The sequence below is a fragment of the Mugil cephalus genome, chromosome 9 (genome assembly GCF_022458985.1).
Source record: "Mugil cephalus isolate CIBA_MC_2020 chromosome 9, CIBA_Mcephalus_1.1, whole genome shotgun sequence".
Classification (NCBI taxonomy): Eukaryota; Metazoa; Chordata; class Actinopteri; order Mugiliformes; family Mugilidae; genus Mugil; species Mugil cephalus.
The window spans coordinates 10,353,708-10,370,675 of NC_061778.1; the positions used below are offsets into that span (position 1 = coordinate 10,353,708).

The following is a 16,968-nucleotide window of genomic DNA, read 5'->3' on the forward strand; positions in this document are numbered from 1 at the left end:
TAATAAATGAGATCTGCTGCAACAGATCTGCCCTGCTATTGCTTAAAAGGTGTGGACATGGTTGAAGTTCAGAAAAAGAGTGAATGATCAAACAAAGGGCAGGTTGGGTAAATTCGACTTTATTCAAACATTCACCATTGAAAGACAATGAATTGTAAATGACAGTTAATCATATGATATATTAATTGTGAGTATTATTCTTGAATAAATGTAAAATATGACAATATGCGCTGTTTTATGTGTTGGTGGCTCCTCGGCCCATGATTGCTTTCTTCGTGTTCCTCTCTGGTCTCAGCAGGATTATGTAACATTTGGGCCCAAACAGCGCAACCAAGAGACCAAAACTGGAGGCCAGGATGGCGAATACCTCAACAGCATCTGCATATTTGCCTGGTGAGTTGACATAAGCTGGGACAAAGGCCACCCACACAGCACAGAAGATTAACATGCTGAATGTGATGAGTTTGGCCTCATTGAAGTTGTCTGGAAGATTCCTTGCTAGAAATGCTAATAGGAAGCTGAGGGTGGCCAGTAAGCCAATGTAGCCCAGTAAAACTGCAAAGCCTATCGTGGACCCCACTACACACTCATAAACTATCTTATCTTTGTAGTACTGGGTGTTTTTATTTGGCATTGGCGAGGAAGATACAAGCCAGGTGATGCAGATTGCTGCTTGAATAGAAGTGAGAACCATAACTGTTCCTCTCTGCTGCACAGCACCAAACCACTTAAGACTAGCTCCACCTCCTGGTTTAGAGGCCTTGAACACAGCCAGTACCACCATAGTTTTGACCAGGATGCATGAGACACAAAGAACAAAGCTGATCCCAAATGCTGCATGTCTCAGTTGGCATGTCCACACTCTGGGACGTCCAATGAACAGCAGTGAGCAGAGAAAACACAACTTCAGGGACACCAAGAGCAGGAAGCTCAGCTCAGAATTGTTGGCGCGTACCATGGGTGTGCTGCGATGGTAGATAAATATCCCTAGAACAATAGCACAGATGAATGTGCCCAGTAATGAGGCGACTGTCAAGCAGATACCCAGAGGTTCTTCGTAAGAGAGGAACTCTGTCTTCTTAGGAACACAGTAGTCTCGGTCGGGGTTCGACCAGAAGTCATCTGGACAACTGATGCACTCCATAGAGTCTGACAAAAGAGGAAAAGTTAAGACAAAAGTCCACTAGGATAAATATACCATTTCAATGAGTGGAAGAAACCATTCTCACTGCTTGGTTTAGCTTGCTTTGGTTCCAAATATAACGTATTTCAGGTATCAGCGGCATGTCCCCCCTCACACAGCCAAGAAACATCATAAATTCATATTTAATACCAACCTGTGTTATTGCTGATCATTCCCTCAGAGCAAGGGATACAGTCAAAACAGCACACAGGTTGCCCCTTCTTTGTGGCCATGCGAGTACCTGGAGGACAGCTCTCACTGCAAATTGACCGGGGTGGCTATAGCAGATTGTTAAGAAAACAGTTATCACAGTTCACCACAATTTGATACTGTTGTTTGATTTTCAGTCAAGTAACTAAGGAGCAATAACCTGTCTGGGTTCAAAGTTCCAGAAAATTTTCTCTTCATTCAGTGTGAGTTCGTTGCCTTTGACCGACTCTTTAACCTCACCAATATGTTGAATCATTGCGGTTCCGTCAGGGTGCCACAGCCAGTTCATGACATCGTATATTGGCAAGGCATCACCGTTCCCATCGAATAACACTTGGTCACCAAATGGTGTGGTGAAGTTTACTCTGTCCAGATAATATATCATCTTCAAATGGGGAGAGATAAATTAAATATCAGAATAACGCATACAGAGTGTGACAGGCTCCATCCAAATACGAACAACACCAGGAAGAGTATTCAGTCTGTTTCTGATGGAATTATTCTGTTTAAAGTGTAACAACACCGTGTTATAAGGCAGTATTGTTGCTGCCCTGCTTCCCTAATCCAAAATCTATTACCAGTTTGGCTGACTTGGCTTGTAACCAGACCCATTAAACCTCTTGCCAAGGAGACATTTAAACCACAGAAGGTCAGTAAAGACAATATTTGATAGGTAACTGCTAAAGAGTACGAAAATATTGCCTGTATAACATATTTAAATCATAAGCACAAATGCCATTTTGTATCATGATATTATTTTTCTTTTAGATAAATTACACCACTATGCAAAACACAGATCTAGTGGGTACATCAGAGTGTAGCAGCAGCAGTATTTTAAATCAGAGAAAGCTGAAACTGATATCACACCTGCCACGGCTCCAGTGTTTGTAAAGTAGCACAGCTGTGCCCGCTGAAAGGCCCTCTCCCTGGCACACAACGCAGCATGTCATCGAGGGCGTAGGCCAGAGCGTACACAGCTTTGTAAATATTATATTCAGGCCTGAGGTTTGAAACATCAAACACCTCACTCTCCACACCATGTAGATCTTCCTGTCCAGTGCACAGTGCTCCACCGGCTTTCACCCATCCTGATGGAGGGGGGGCAAATCTACACTGAAATATATCTTCCCAGAACTGATTGACCTGTGAAATGACAATAGTTCTGAGTTAACAGAAGTAGAAACATACATCATACTGTTACTGCAAATGAGGCTATATTGTAAGATGAAGGTCTCACTATACTATTTCCGTAGTTGTTGTGGTATTTGTCTGGGTGTATGCTTAAGAGGAAGTCTTTGAACCCTGCAATTTCTCCATGACGGATGGCAATGCCCAGTGTGCCGCCCAGGTACGGCATGAATTCGGGCGTCTGGAGAACATCCACTGATGTCCAGGCTTCACTGGCCATCCACTGCAGGCCGGTCACATTCTGCCTCACCACCTGGGCATAATATTATAAAACAAAGATTTTTTTCAGACTCTGGTACAATTTACACTCAGTTCCACATTTTGTCCTTAGATTTACTGATAATGTTTCTAATGTCCTTCTATAAACCGTAAAGTGAAGAAGTAAATGACATACATCTCATTTAACATTTAAAAAAACATCACTCTGGTTTCAACACAACCTCCTTCATTAGCTGATAAATGTGGATTTCATGTGCAAACACCATGACCACACGAGCTGTTGATGTCTTCATCACATTCACAATCCTCCTGAGTTCATCTGGATCGTTGCCCCAAGGCAACACCTCGGAATAGGCCAGACAACCTCCACCGGTTTTAGTCAGGTCGGACTGGAAAGATCGGGCAACATGGACTCCGTAGTCGTCATCACTGACCAGAAGGCCTACCCAGCTCCACCCGAAGCGTTTAAGAATCTGAATCATAGCACGCACCTAAGTTAACACAGAGTTTAGGGATAAATGCTTCAGAGATTTCAGCAATGTCACATCCAGTCTATAGTCTATCATTTTCATTTGATACCGTTGTCGAACAAAGCTCACTTTTATTTCACAGGGAACTAACTTATTTGCAACTTTGCTGTCTCCTGTTGAACATTGTTGTAAGTTATTACTTAACTAGGGACGGTCACCTGGAAAGCATCACTTGGAATCGTCCTAAAGAAAGACGGAAACCGTTTCCGATTGCTCAGACAGGAACATGTGGCAAAATGGCTCACCTGAAAAGAGACACACGGTACATACACAATCTTTGCACAGTACCTCATGCTTACTCTACGATTCTTGTGCCACTTGTGCAATTCAAAAAGCTCAACAATAGGAGCCCAGAAAAAAGCATAAATAAAAATGAAGCTCACCATAGGCAATCTGAATAAACCAAGGACATTGGAGGTGGCGATAGAAAAAGTTGAGTAGGAATCACCCACAATCCCCATGGCTGGAGGGGTCCCACTACAGTTCTCCTGAAGTATAAACTGCTCCTCTTGACCACTGGCCAGCACCAAAGCGGCACGAAATCCAATAACAAGTGCACCACAGTTATCGTAAAGACTGTATCCTAAGGTCACGTTCGGCAGCAGATCAGAGTTCTTGTTGATTTCGTTGACAGCAAAGACCATCGTCATGGCTTGTCTGAAGCCTTGACTGTCAAAGCTAAAACAACAAATAGCTTCCATTAAGCATTAAATGACCAGTTTGAACCCAAATATAAAACCACACATGCACATTGTCAACAAATCTTGCAGTAATAAGTCATACGTCCACATTTTAGACTTGTATGTCTGTTTCAGTATTGATCAAAACCTATAATATAAAGGTTTCACATTATTTTTAGTATCTTAAACACACTGTACAGACAAGGACAATCTGGAAAGATCTCTGCTGTGTGTTAGGCTTACCCTGTGCAGGTGGGTTGAGCTGGCTCCAAAGTGAACGTCCACTCAGGGAAAACTGAGGTGTAGTGGACCTCGAACAGCCCACCCAGAGTCACATCCCCAGGCTTGTGCAACCCGTTGAGGTGAAACTGTCGCCGCAGTTTACAAGATGGGGAAGCAGACGAACAAACAGAGGAGAAAAAAGAAGAGTACATAAGCAACAACAGGTGGAAGCGAAAGATGAGATATATGTCAAGCAATGCCCCCATTACTGCCCTCCTCTGGTCGCTCCTTCTCGATGTGGGGAAACTTAATTTTTATATGCATGGTTAGGTCATCCCCTTTGTGTTCTTTTCGTCAGTGATTCACACCACCAATTGGGGCATGGCCAGTAGTCAGGACGAATTAAACAGACTTCATTAGGATTACATAATGTACAGTCAATGCACAGTCTTTTACGAAAAATGCAGTAAATGTGAGTCATAGAAACGGTACAGATATATTTTATATCAAAATGCGGGCAGTGAACTCACTGAGCTGGCATCCGGTCGACCCAAACACAAGGCGCTTATAGTGCTAGCTGTATGGACCTCCATTCTGGGATGTTTGCTACCTGACTGGAAACGTAGAAGAGGCGTCTCAGCACAAATGAAAGACAAGGATCTAAATTAAATAAAACATGTGACAAACAAGCATTGGGATAACAAACTGGGCCAGCAATACCAACATGTGCAAGGCCCACACACATCTTCACACGGTTTTGATTTCATACCTTGATGAAATCAGTCTGTCCAGAGATAGGCAGATAGAATATTTTTTTAAGGTTTAGGACTGGGCATTTAGTTTTAGGCCTCGCCATTTGTTCAGACTAATAAATGTAATTTGTAAGGTCATGATTTACTTAAAAATTCAACTATAAACCCACAATGTTTATGATATTTGACTCAGATTATTATTATTATAAGTGTTACTACAGATTTACTTATATTATTAGAAAATATATATATTATTGTGGAAGAATAAATCTTATTAATTAATTTATTAATCTTACAAATAACCAGCACATTTGTGAGGCTGTAATGTAGGATTAGACGGTTTGAGGATGTGACAAAATTAAAAGATTTTTTTCTGTTGTTTACAAAGAGACAAAAACAGCCACAGTCAGTAGAAAGAATAATGTACAAACAGGATTTCTTTCTTTTTTGAATAAAATGAGACCAGTGGGTATGGTCATCTCTGATGTATTTTACATGTGCTACAGCAGTCTCCAAAACATCTACAGTGTGACTTTATGGACTCCAACTAACAGAAGGATGTTTTTGTTTCTTGAAACTCATCCTTGATCTGATGTGGAAGCAGCCTGAGACTAAGCTAGACATCCCCACCTCTTCACACAAATGAATGTACTGTCCACCCATTGTGTGCCTTTTTCAAAGGCATTTGTGTGAATTCTATGGGTATCCCACCATCATTATTCCATTTTACCTCATGGCAGTTCCTTCACATTAGTGGCCTTTACTAGTGCAGGGCCAACCTGCACCCTCTATGAAGGAAGGATGCAGGTTGGTCCTTTGGCAGGTTTCAAAGAATCTGTTAAAGACCGAGTAAATTCTCCCACTGAGGGACAAAAGGTACATCTGGTTGCTTAACGTTGAGTCTCTGAAGAGAGAGACACTATCTCATAATACTACTGTCCATGCACATGACATGCATGGCACATGGGAGAACGAGGCTTGAGAAATGCTGTGTGTGGGCCTGCTAAAACGTCACCCACATCTCAAACAATCAAATCATTATGGCAATCAAACATTTTTACAGAAGAACATTGTACTAGCTAGATGAAATAACCTATGGATTTATAACTTAGAGGCTCTGAGGGACAACAGTGAGCAGTCATGTACAGATTATCAAAGCATGTGACAAGTTTAAGCACATTGCCAAATCACTAGTGACATGGTGATCCTGCCTTAGGCAACTTGTTAAACCGAATCCTGAAAATATGTGGCTAGATCTGTTTAATAGTATATTATCACAGCACATTTTAAAATATAAGTAATATATGCATTATAGTGTTTTTATAGTGTCATTATAGTGCTTTTGCTTAAAAGGTGTGGAGATGGTTAAAGTTCAGAAAAAGAGTAAATGATCAGGCAAAGGGCAGGTTGGGTAAATTCGACTTTATTCATTCATTCACCATTGAAAGACAATGAAATGTAAATGTTAATCATATGATAAATTATTGTGAGTATTATTCTTGAATTAATGTAAAATATGACAGTATGTGCTGTTTTATGTGTTGGTGGCTCCTCGGCTCATGACAGCTTTCTTCGTGTTCCTCTCTGGTCTCAGCAGGATTATGTAACATTTGGGCCCAAACAGTGCCACCAAGAGACCAAAACTGGAGGCCAGGATGGCAAATACCTCCACTGTGTCTGCATATTTGCCTGGTGAGCTGACATAAGGTGGGACAAAGGCCACCCACACAGCACAGAAGATTAACATGCTGAATGTGATGAGTTTGGCCTCATTGAAGTTGTCTGGAAGATTCCTTGCTAGAAATGCTAATAGGAAGCTGAGGGTGGCCAGTAAGCCAATGTAGCCCAGTAAAACTGCAAAGCCTATCGTGGACCCCACTACACACTCATAAACTATCTTATCTTTGTAGTACTGGGTGTTTTTATGAGGCATTGGCGAGGAAGATACAAGCCAGGTGGTACAGATTGCTGCTTGAATAGAAGTAAGAACCATAACTATTCCTCTCTGCTGCACAGCACCAAACCACTTAAGACTAGCTCCACCTCCTGGTTTAGAGGCCTTGAACACAGCCAGTACCACCATAGTTTTGACCAGGATGCATGAGACACAAAGAACAAAGCTGATCCCAAATGCTGCATGTCTCAGTTGGCATGTCCACACTCTGGGACGTCCAATGAACAGCAGTGAGCAGAGAAAACACAACTTCAGGGACACCAAGAGCAGGAAGCTCAGCTCAGAATTGTTGGCGCGTACCATGGGTGTGCTGCGATGGTAGATAAATATCCCTAGAACAATAGCACAGATGAATGTGCCCAGTAATGAGGCGGCTGTCAAGCAGATACCCAGAGGTTCTTCGTAGGAGAGGAACTCTGTCTTCTTAGGAACACAGTGGTCTCGGTTGGGGTTCGACCAGAAGTCATCTGGACAACTGATGCACTCCATAGAGTCTGACAAAAGAGGAAAAGTTAAGACAAAAGTCCACAAGGATACAGATACCATTTCAATGAGTGGAAACCATTCTCACTGCTTGGTTTAGCTTGCTTTGGTTCCAAATATAACGTATTTCAGGTATCAGCGGCATGTCCCCCCTCACCCCGCCAAGAAACATCATAAATTACATAATTTCATATTTAATACCAACCTGTGTTATTGCTGATCATTCCCTCAGAGCAAGGGATACAGTCAAAACAGCACACAGGTTGCCCCGTCTTTGTGGCCATGCGAGTACCTGGAGGACAGCTCTCACTGCAAATTGACCGGGGTGGCTATAGCAGATTGTTAAGAAAACAGTTATCACAGTTCACCACAATTTGATGCTGTTGTTTGATTTTCAGTCAATTAACCAAGGAGCAATAACCTGTCTGGGTTCAAAGTTCCAGAAAATCTTCTCTTCATTCAGTGTGAGTTCGTTGCCTTTGACCGACTCTTTAACCTCACCAATATGTTGAATCATTGCGGTTCCGTCAGGGTGCCACAGCCAGTTCATGACATCGTATATTGGCAAGGCATCACCATTCACATCGAATGACACTTGGTCACCAACTGGTGTGGTGAAGTTTACTCTGTCCAGATAATATATCATCTTCAAATGGGGGGAGAGAGAAATTAAATAGCAGAATAACGCATACAGAGTGTGACAGGCTCCATCCAAATACGAACAACACAAGGAAGAATATTCAGTCTGTTTCTGATGGAATTATTCTGTTTAAAGTGTAACAACACCGTGTTATAAGGCAGTATTGTTGCTGCCCTGCTTCCCTAATCCAAAATCTATTACCAGTTTGGCTGACTTGGCTTGTAACCAGACCCATTAAACCTCTTGCCAAGGAGACATTTAAACCACAGAAGGTCAGTAAAGACAATATTTGATAGGTAACTGCTAAAGAGTACAAAAATATTGCCTGTATAACATATTTAAATCTTAAGCACAAATGCCATTTTGTATCATATTATTTTTCTTTTAGATAAATTACACCACTATGCAAAACACAGATCTAGTGGGTACATCAGAGTGAAGCAGCAGCAGTATTTTGAATCAGAGAAAGCTGAAACTGATATCACACCTGCCACGGCTCCAGTGTTTGTAAAGTAGCACAGCTGTGCCCGCTGAAAGGCCCTCTCCCTGGCACACAGCGCAGCATGTCATCGAGGGCGTAGGCCAGAGCGTACACAGCTTTGTAAATATTGTATTCAGGCCTGAGGTGTGTAACATCAAACACCTCACTCTCCACACCATGTAGATCTTCCTGTCCAGTGCACAGTGCTCCACCGGCTTCCACCCATCCTGATGGAGGGGGGGCAAATCTACACTGAAATATATCTTCCCAGAACTGATTGACCTGTGAAATGACAATAGTTCTGAGTTAACAGAAGTAGAAACATACATCATACTGTTACTGCAAATGAGGCTATGTTGTAAGATGAAGGTCTCACTATACTATTTCCGTAGTTGCTGTGGTATTTGTCTGGGTGTATGCTTAAGAGGAAGTCTTTGAACCCTGCAATTTCTCCATGACGGATGGCAATGCCCAGTGTGCCGCCCAGGTACGGCATGAATTCGGGCGTCTGGAGAACATCCACTGATGTCCAGGCTTCACTGGCCATCCACTGCAGGCCTGTCACATTCTGCCTCACCACCTGGGCATAATATTGTAAAACAAAGATTTTTTTCAGACTCTGTGATACAATTTACACTCAGTTCCACACTTTGTCCTTAGATTTACTGATAATGTTTCTAATGTCCTTCTATAAACCGTAAAGTGAAGATATAAATGATATACATCTCATTTAACATTTAAAAAAACATCACTCTGGTTTCAACACAACCTCTTTCATTAGCCGATAAATGTGGATTTCAGGTGCAAACACCATGACCACACGAGCTGTTGATGTCTTCATCACATTCACAATCCTCCTGAGTTCATCTGGATCGTTGCCCCAAGGCAACACCTCGGAATAGGCCAGACAACCTCCACCGGTTTTAGTCAGGTCGGACTGAAAAGATCGGGCAACATGGACTCCGTAGTCGTCATCACTGACCAGAAGGCCTACCCAGCTCCACCCGAAGCGTTTAAGAATCTGAATCATAGCACGCACCTAAGTGAACACAGAGTTTAGGGATAAATGCTTCAGAGATTTCAGCAATGTCACATCCAGTCTATAGTCTATATTTATTTGATTTTCATTTGATACCGTTGTCGAACAAAGCTCACGTTTATTTCACAGGGAACTAACTTATTTGCAACTTTGCTGTCTCCTGTTGAACATTGTTGAAAGTTATTATTTAAATAGGGACGGTCACCTGGAAAGCATCACTTGGAATCGTCCTAAAGAAAGACGGAAACCGTTTCCGATCGCTCAGACAGGAACATGTGGCAAAATGGCTTACCTGAAAAGAGACACACGGTACATACACAATCTTTGCACAGTACCTCATGCTTACTCCACGATTCTTGTGCCACTTGTGCAATTTAAAAGCTCAACAACAGGAGCCCCGAAAAAAAAGCATAAATAAAAATGAAGCTCACCATGGGCAACCTGAATAAACCGAGAACATTGGAGGTGGCGATAGAAAAAGTTGAGTAGGAATCACCCACAATCCCCATGGCTGGAGGGGTCCCACTACAGTTCTCCTGAAGTATAAACTGCTCCTCTTGACCACTGGCCAGCACCAAAGCGGCACGAAATCCAATAACAAGTGCACCACAGTTATCGTAAAGACTGTATCCTAAGGTCACGTTCGGCAGCAGATGAGAGTTCTTGTTGATCTCGTTGATAGCAAAAACCATCGTCATGGCTTGTCTGAAGCCTTGAGTGTCAAAGCTAAAACAACAAATAGCTTCCATTAAGCATTAAATGACCAGTTTGAACCCAAACATAAAACCACACATGCACATTGTCAACAAATCTTGCGGCTAAAAGTCATACGTCCACATTTTAGACTTGTATGTCTCTTTCAGTAATGGTCAAAACCTATAATATAAAGGTTTCACATTATTTTTAGTATCTTAAACACACTGTACAGACAAGGACAATCTGGAAAGATCTCTGCTGTGTGTTCGGCTTACCCTGTGCAGGTGGGTTGAGCTGGCTCCAAAGTGAACGTCCACTCAGGGAAGACTGAGGTGTAGTGGACCTCGAACAGCCCACCCAGAGTCACATCCCCAGGTTTGTGCAACCCGCTGAGGTGAAACTGTCGCCGCAGTTTACAAGATGGGGAAGCAGACGAACAAACAGAGGAGAAAAAAGAAGAAGAGTATATAAGCAAGAACAGGTGGAACGGAAAGATGAGGTATATGTCAAGCAATGCCCCCATTACTGCCCTCCTCTGGTCGCTCCTTCTCGATGTGGGGAAACTTAATTTTTATATGCATGGTTAGGTCATCCCCTTTGTGTTCTTTTCGTCAGTGATTCACACCACCAATTGGGGCATGGCCAGTAGTCAGGACGAATTAAACAGACTTCATTAGGATTACATAATGTACAGTCAATGCACAGTCTTTTACGAAAAATGCAGTAAATGTGAGTCATAGAAACGGTACAGATATATTTTATATCAAAATGCGGGCAGTGAACTCACTGAGCTTGCATCCGGTCGACCCAAACACAAGGCGGTTATAGTGCTAGCTGTATGGACCTCCATTCTGGGTTGTTTGCTACCTGACTGAAAACGTAGAAGAGGCGTCTCAGCACAAATGTCTACCTGTGATCTAAATTAAATAAAACATGAGATAAACAAGCATTGGGATAACAAACTGGGCCAGCAATACCAACATGTGCAAGGCCCACACACATCTTCACATGGTTTTGATTTCATGCCTTGATGAAATCTGTCCAGAGATAGGCAGACAGACAAACCAACAAATAAATACTTACAAAACCACATTCATAGCACAAAGGGGAAAAGATGCTTTATCTTTTTTTCTTTTTTTTTAGTTTTAGAACTGGTCGTTTACTTTTAGGCCTCGCCATTTGTTCAGACTAATAAATGTAATTTGTAAGGTCATGATTTACTTGAAAATTCAACTATGAACCCACAATGTTTATGATATTTGACTCAGATTATTATTATTATAAGTGTTATTATACGTTTTACTACAGATATTACGTATACTACTACTTACTTAATACTTACTTATATTATTAGAAAAATATATATTATTGTGGAAGAATAAATCTTATTAATTAATTTATTAATCTTACAAATAACCAGCACATTTGTAAGACTTTAATGTAAGACGAGACGGTTTGAGGATGTGACAAAAATAAAATATTTTTCTCTGTTGTTTACAGTGGTAACTTTCAAAGAGACAAAAACAGCCACAGTCAGTAGAAAGAATAATGTACAAACAGGATTTCTTTCTTTTTTGAATAAAATGAGACCAGTGGGTATGGTCATCTCTGATGTATTTTAAGCTGACGCACAAACGATGCTTCTGTGTTAGGGGCTATATAAACCAGTCAAAGCACTCCTACGCTGACAATCAAACCCTAGAGGGATGGATATCTCCATTCTCTTCATTGGACTGAGATTGGCTCTGGGTTGGTTCAAGCTCAACTCGGCTGATGTCTTGGGTGGGGTCAGTACTCAGACTTCATGCAAGCTGCAGGGTACTTCTCGTCTACCTGCATTCTCAAAGGATGGTGACTACATTATCGGAGGTGTTTTCTCCATACACTACTACATTAACACAGTCAAGCCTAACTATACTACCATGCCTGAGCCACTCAGGTGTACAGGGAGGTTAGTAAATGGGAGAAGTTGGGGATGAAATGATGTTAGACTGCTCAAGAGTATAAACTGAAATGTTTTCCTTTGTGTTCTGTGATATGTTGTTGCACAGTATTTTTAAGAAGGGTTTGGTTACAGTAAATTTACAGAAATTGAAATGTACAGATGCATGAAAAACAAGTGATTGTCATCAGCTGAGTAGTAAATGTTATACGAACATAATCAGCCTTTAATGATTTAATTTACCACTGTTATTCTGTGCATTAATATCTGATATCTAATCTTATCCTCTAATTTACCACTTTCTATATGACTGACAGATTCATTGTGATTAGTTTTCCATATTTATGAATATCTCCTTTTCTGTGACAATGTGAATTGCCCTTATTAACTGAGTGTCTTTGTGCAGCATGGACACCCGTGAACTGCGCTTCGCCCACTCTATGATCTTTGCCATCGAGGAGATTAACAGCAACACGGAGCTGCTCCCGGACATCAGGCTCGGATATGAGATCCACGACTCGTGTGGCTCGGTACCGGTGGCGGTGCACGCGGCGTTTCAGCTTTTAAATGGTCCGGACCCCGTATTTGACAACGGAGGCAACTGCTCCCAGTCTGGTAAGGTGATGGCTATTGTTGGCGAGTCTGGATCCACGCCATCCATCAGCATGTCCCGCGTCATCGGGTCATTTAATATTCCTCAAGTAAGTATTTATCCCGGTAAAAATATGAATGCGCTTATTTTTTTCCCTTAAAGAGTTATCCTGTCTTGTTTTTCTTTAGGTGAGCCACTTTGCCACTTGTGCGTGTTTGTCTGATAAGAAACAGTATCCGAGTTTCTTCAGAACTATCCCCAGTGACCAGTTCCAAGCTGACGCGCTCGCCAAGCTGGTAAAACACTTTGGCTGGACTTGGATAGGGGCTGTCCGGTCGGATTCGGACTATGGAAATAACGGCATGGCGTCTTTTTTGGAGGCAGCTCACAAAGAGGGGATCTGTGTGGAATATTCTGTATCTTTCTATCGGACCCACCCACGGAGCAAGATCCAGAGAGTGGCTGAAGTTATCCGCAGGTTTCTACGTGGCAGATTTGTGCAGATTAATTATAGAATTTTTTTATTTTTTATTTTTTTGTCCTCCTCTGTCATATGAGGTCAATGCTGCAGCATTTACACAGAACACTGAAATCACTTTCACAATCTTGATCCAATTTCTCTTGTACTTAAATTTCTCTCCAGGTCAACAGCTTTGGTTGTTGTGGCATTTGCAGCCCCTGGAGACATGAAGATGCTGCTGGAGGAGCTATCTCGTGAGCCTTCACCACCACGCCAGTGGATAGGCAGTGAGGCCTGGGTAACAGATCAAGAGATGCTGAGGTTCAGCTTCTGTGCCGGAGCCATTGGATTTGGCATTCAGAAATCTGTCATTCCAGGTCTGAGAGACTTCCTCCTGGATCTCTCTCCCTCTGAAGTGGTTGCATCCCCACTGCTAACTGAATTCTGGGAGGAGGCATTTAACTGCAGACTGGGAAAAAGTGAGAAAGTTTTTGATTTTTAATTATCAGCTGTGAGCTTTACTGCAGTGATTTAACAGTATCAGCACTGTAGTCTTCCATGAAATAAATAAAAGTTTAAAATGGTACTTTTTAGCATGTTTAAATTGCAGTACATCACTCGTGCAGACCAACAGATAATGGCTGTTTAATGTCATCTGTGTAATCTGGAGTTGTTGTTGTACTTTGTGTCCCTGTGTGTTTTTAGATGCTGCTGCAGGTGAGAGTGTGTGTGATGGAACTGAAGACTTGCAGAAGCTTCAGAGCCCGTACACTGACACCTCTCAACTCAGAGTTACTAACATGGTGTACAAGGCTGTTTATGCAATAGCACACGGCATTCACAATGCAGTGTGTAAGGAAATAAATGGCACAAGTCAGTGTGATAAGCTCACCAATTTAGAGTCTAAACAGGTCAGCTGAAATTCATAACTGAAGCTGCATTTCTTAACCTAAAAAATATACTTTTAATTGAGTTGAACATTTCTTTCTCTCCTTTTTCTTTTCCTCTTCTGTGTTATATTAACTACATCCTTGCAGGTTTTTACTGAGTTGAAGAAAGTAAGATTTTCCCAGAATGGTTATGACGTGTCATTTGATGCTAACGGGGATCCTGTGGCAGTGTACGAGCTTGTTAACTGGCAGAAAAGTGAGACTGGTGTCATTGAGTTGGTAACAGTGGGACACTATGATGCATCACTGCCAGTGGGCCAGGAGTTCCGCATCAACAAGAACCTAACATGGGTGGATGGTGGTACACAAGTAATGAGCAACATGAGCAACAGCAAATGAATCTTTGGTGAACTCAGCAATCATGTCTGTGTAGCAACAAATGTCCATCCATTAATTAGCCTGTATCCCTGTGACAGGTGCCAGCGTCAGTGTGCTCTAACAGTTGTCCTCCAGGAACTCGCAAAGTGCTGCAGAAAGGAAAACCCATCTGCTGCTATGACTGTATACCATGTCCTGAAGGAGAGATTAGCAATGCTACAGGTAATAAGACATTATTATGCAAATGTAATAAATGTTTACTTGTCGATGTGTGCAAAGCTGAGTTATATTCTTCTTCTTTTTTTCAGATTCCCTTGACTGTTTCCCTTGCCCAGAAGAATTCTGGCCTAATGCAGAGAGAGATACTTGTTTCCCCAAGCCTGTGGAGTTTCTTTCCTTTGAGGATGTGCTAGGAATCATTCTGGCTGCATTCTCAGTTGGTGGTGCCTGTCTGACCATTATAACAGCGGTTGTATTCTTCCGTCACAGGACGTCTCCAATTGTCAGGGCCAACAACTCTGAGCTGAGTTTCCTGCTGCTCCTCTCCCTGACTCTGTGTTTCTTGTGTTCATTAACTTTCATTGGAGCACCCTCTGACTGGTCCTGCATGCTGCGACACACAGCATTTGGCATCACCTTTGTTCTCTGTATCTCATGTGTACTTGGGAAAACTATCGTGGTTTTAATGGCTTTCAAAGCTACACTTCCAGGCAGTAATGTCATGAAATGGTTTGGTCCTCCACAGCAAAGAATGACTGTAGTTTCCTTCACATTTATTCAAGTTTTAATATGTACTATTTGGTTGGTAGTTAGTCCTCCTTTCCCAATAAATAATCTGTCCACATACAAGGAGAAAATCATCCTGGAATGTGCATTAGGCTCTGCCATTGGGTTCTGGGCTGTGCTCGGGTACATCGGCCTGTTGGCTGTCTTTTGCTTTGTACTGGCTGTCCTAGCTCGGAAACTACCTGATAATTTTAACGAAGCCAAGTTTATCACCTTCAGCATGCTGATATTCTGTGCAGTATGGATCACCTTTATCCCAGCATATGTCAGCTCTCCTGGGAAATTTACTGTGGCTGTTGAGATATTTGCGATACTGGCCTCCAGTTTTGGACTAATACTTTGCATATTTGCTCCCAAGTGTTTTATCATATTGTTTAAGCCAGAGAAGAACACTAAGAAACACTTAATGAACAAAAATTAATACTAAAACAACAGAAATTTGAAAATAATTAACACAAACCAAAAATACTTTTAACTTGTTCACATTTAGTGCAATACAAGAAACTCTTAGTTGAGGTAAATATTAATCTAATAAATAAGCTGTGTTCTAATGCACATGTCTGCGAATACAGTTTTAATCTGCTATTGTGACACTGTACTTATATGAGCTTTCTTGTAAAATAAATTTGAAAAATAATTTACGATTCTGAGTATTTATTCAATATTTCAAACCATTTTGCAACTTGAATAATATTAAAAATAAAAAGTGCTTGTTGCAGAACATGGGAGATCTCCCACACACACATTTATGGACATAATAATTTATATTATCTAATTTTAACAAGTAATAAGAAGTCTTTATTGGAATTTAGACATCAAAAAGCACAAGTAATCTTTTAAAGGTCTAAAGAATGTAATGGTTGAGCTGATCCCTGAACCCTGAATAGAATGTGAACAAAGCTGTGCATGCTCTGGCCTACACCCCTGATACCGTGTTGTACCAACTTACAGGTAGAGAGAGTCTCTTGCACAGAGAGGGGCAGCGCTAGTTCACAAAGACTAGAATCCTGGCAAGTGCAGTATCAAGCTACATTCCAACTGCTTTTCATTTGTATAGTCTACATAACAATAAGAGATGAAATGGAATTTTACATTGCAGACAATTAGTCCGTAAAACGTTGTACAAATACTGAATTATTAGGCCTGGCATTGGTACACTGGCTAAACTCTGTTATTTTGCATGGCCTGTGATTAAATTTACATTTACAGTATGGTGGCTGAGAGAGCTCGATGCACCAAAACTAAAGAACATGCAAGAAAATGTATGAAACACAGGCAAAGGAAGGAAACGTCATTATCAGTTTGACAGCACATGCTCACCACACCAGCAGATACAGAAATGCACTGGTGCTGTGAGTATGTGCACGGCAGATCTTCTGTGTTTGCTGGTTTGTTTACAAGTGTTTGGCTGGCTGTTTGGAAATATGTTTGCCTGTCTGTCGTATTTATGTGAACAAGTGCAAAAAGGCAAGGATCTAAATGAAATCAAACGTGAGACAAACATCCACTGGGACTGAAAAGTGTGATCAAGCCAGCAACACCAGTTTTGATCTCTTGTGTGGTTGTGACGCCATGGCTAGACAAAATCTTCCCACAGATGGCCAGACAAAGAAATAAATACTTAGAAAAGTACTCAAAATCAC

General features: G+C 41.5%; 2 protein-coding genes and 1 pseudogene across 2 annotated transcripts; 1 reads left to right on the forward strand and 2 right to left on the reverse strand.

The window, feature by feature from the left end:
• Positions 1 to 205: 205 nt before the first annotated feature.
• On the reverse strand, positions 206 to 4,360 carry LOC125014090 (extracellular calcium-sensing receptor-like). Its single transcript, XM_047595127.1, has 9 exons — positions 4,254 to 4,360; positions 3,714 to 4,008; positions 3,489 to 3,575; positions 3,022 to 3,291; positions 2,631 to 2,834; positions 2,261 to 2,536; positions 1,554 to 1,778; positions 1,338 to 1,461; positions 206 to 1,149 (listed from the first exon to the last, which is right to left on the reverse strand). Exons 2-9 carry the CDS (start codon positions 3,978 to 3,980, stop codon positions 236 to 238), a joined length of 2,367 nt encoding a protein of 788 aa, XP_047451083.1. The 5' UTR covers positions 3,981 to 4,008; positions 4,254 to 4,360; the 3' UTR covers positions 206 to 235.
• Positions 4,361 to 6,509: 2,149 nt separating this feature from the next.
• On the reverse strand, positions 6,510 to 10,682 carry LOC125014089 (extracellular calcium-sensing receptor-like). The gene is made up of 9 exons (XM_047595126.1): positions 10,553 to 10,682; positions 10,013 to 10,307; positions 9,787 to 9,873; positions 9,312 to 9,581; positions 8,919 to 9,122; positions 8,549 to 8,824; positions 7,843 to 8,067; positions 7,627 to 7,750; positions 6,510 to 7,432 (listed from the first exon to the last, which is right to left on the reverse strand). The coding sequence occupies exons 2-9, from the start codon at positions 10,277 to 10,279 to the stop codon at positions 6,519 to 6,521; spliced, it is 2,367 nt and encodes a 788-aa protein (XP_047451082.1). The 5' UTR covers positions 10,280 to 10,307; positions 10,553 to 10,682; the 3' UTR covers positions 6,510 to 6,518.
• Positions 10,683 to 12,626: 1,944 nt separating this feature from the next.
• LOC125014087 lies at positions 12,627 to 15,953 on the forward strand (annotated as a pseudogene).
• The last annotated feature ends 1,015 nt before the right edge of the window (positions 15,954 to 16,968 follow it).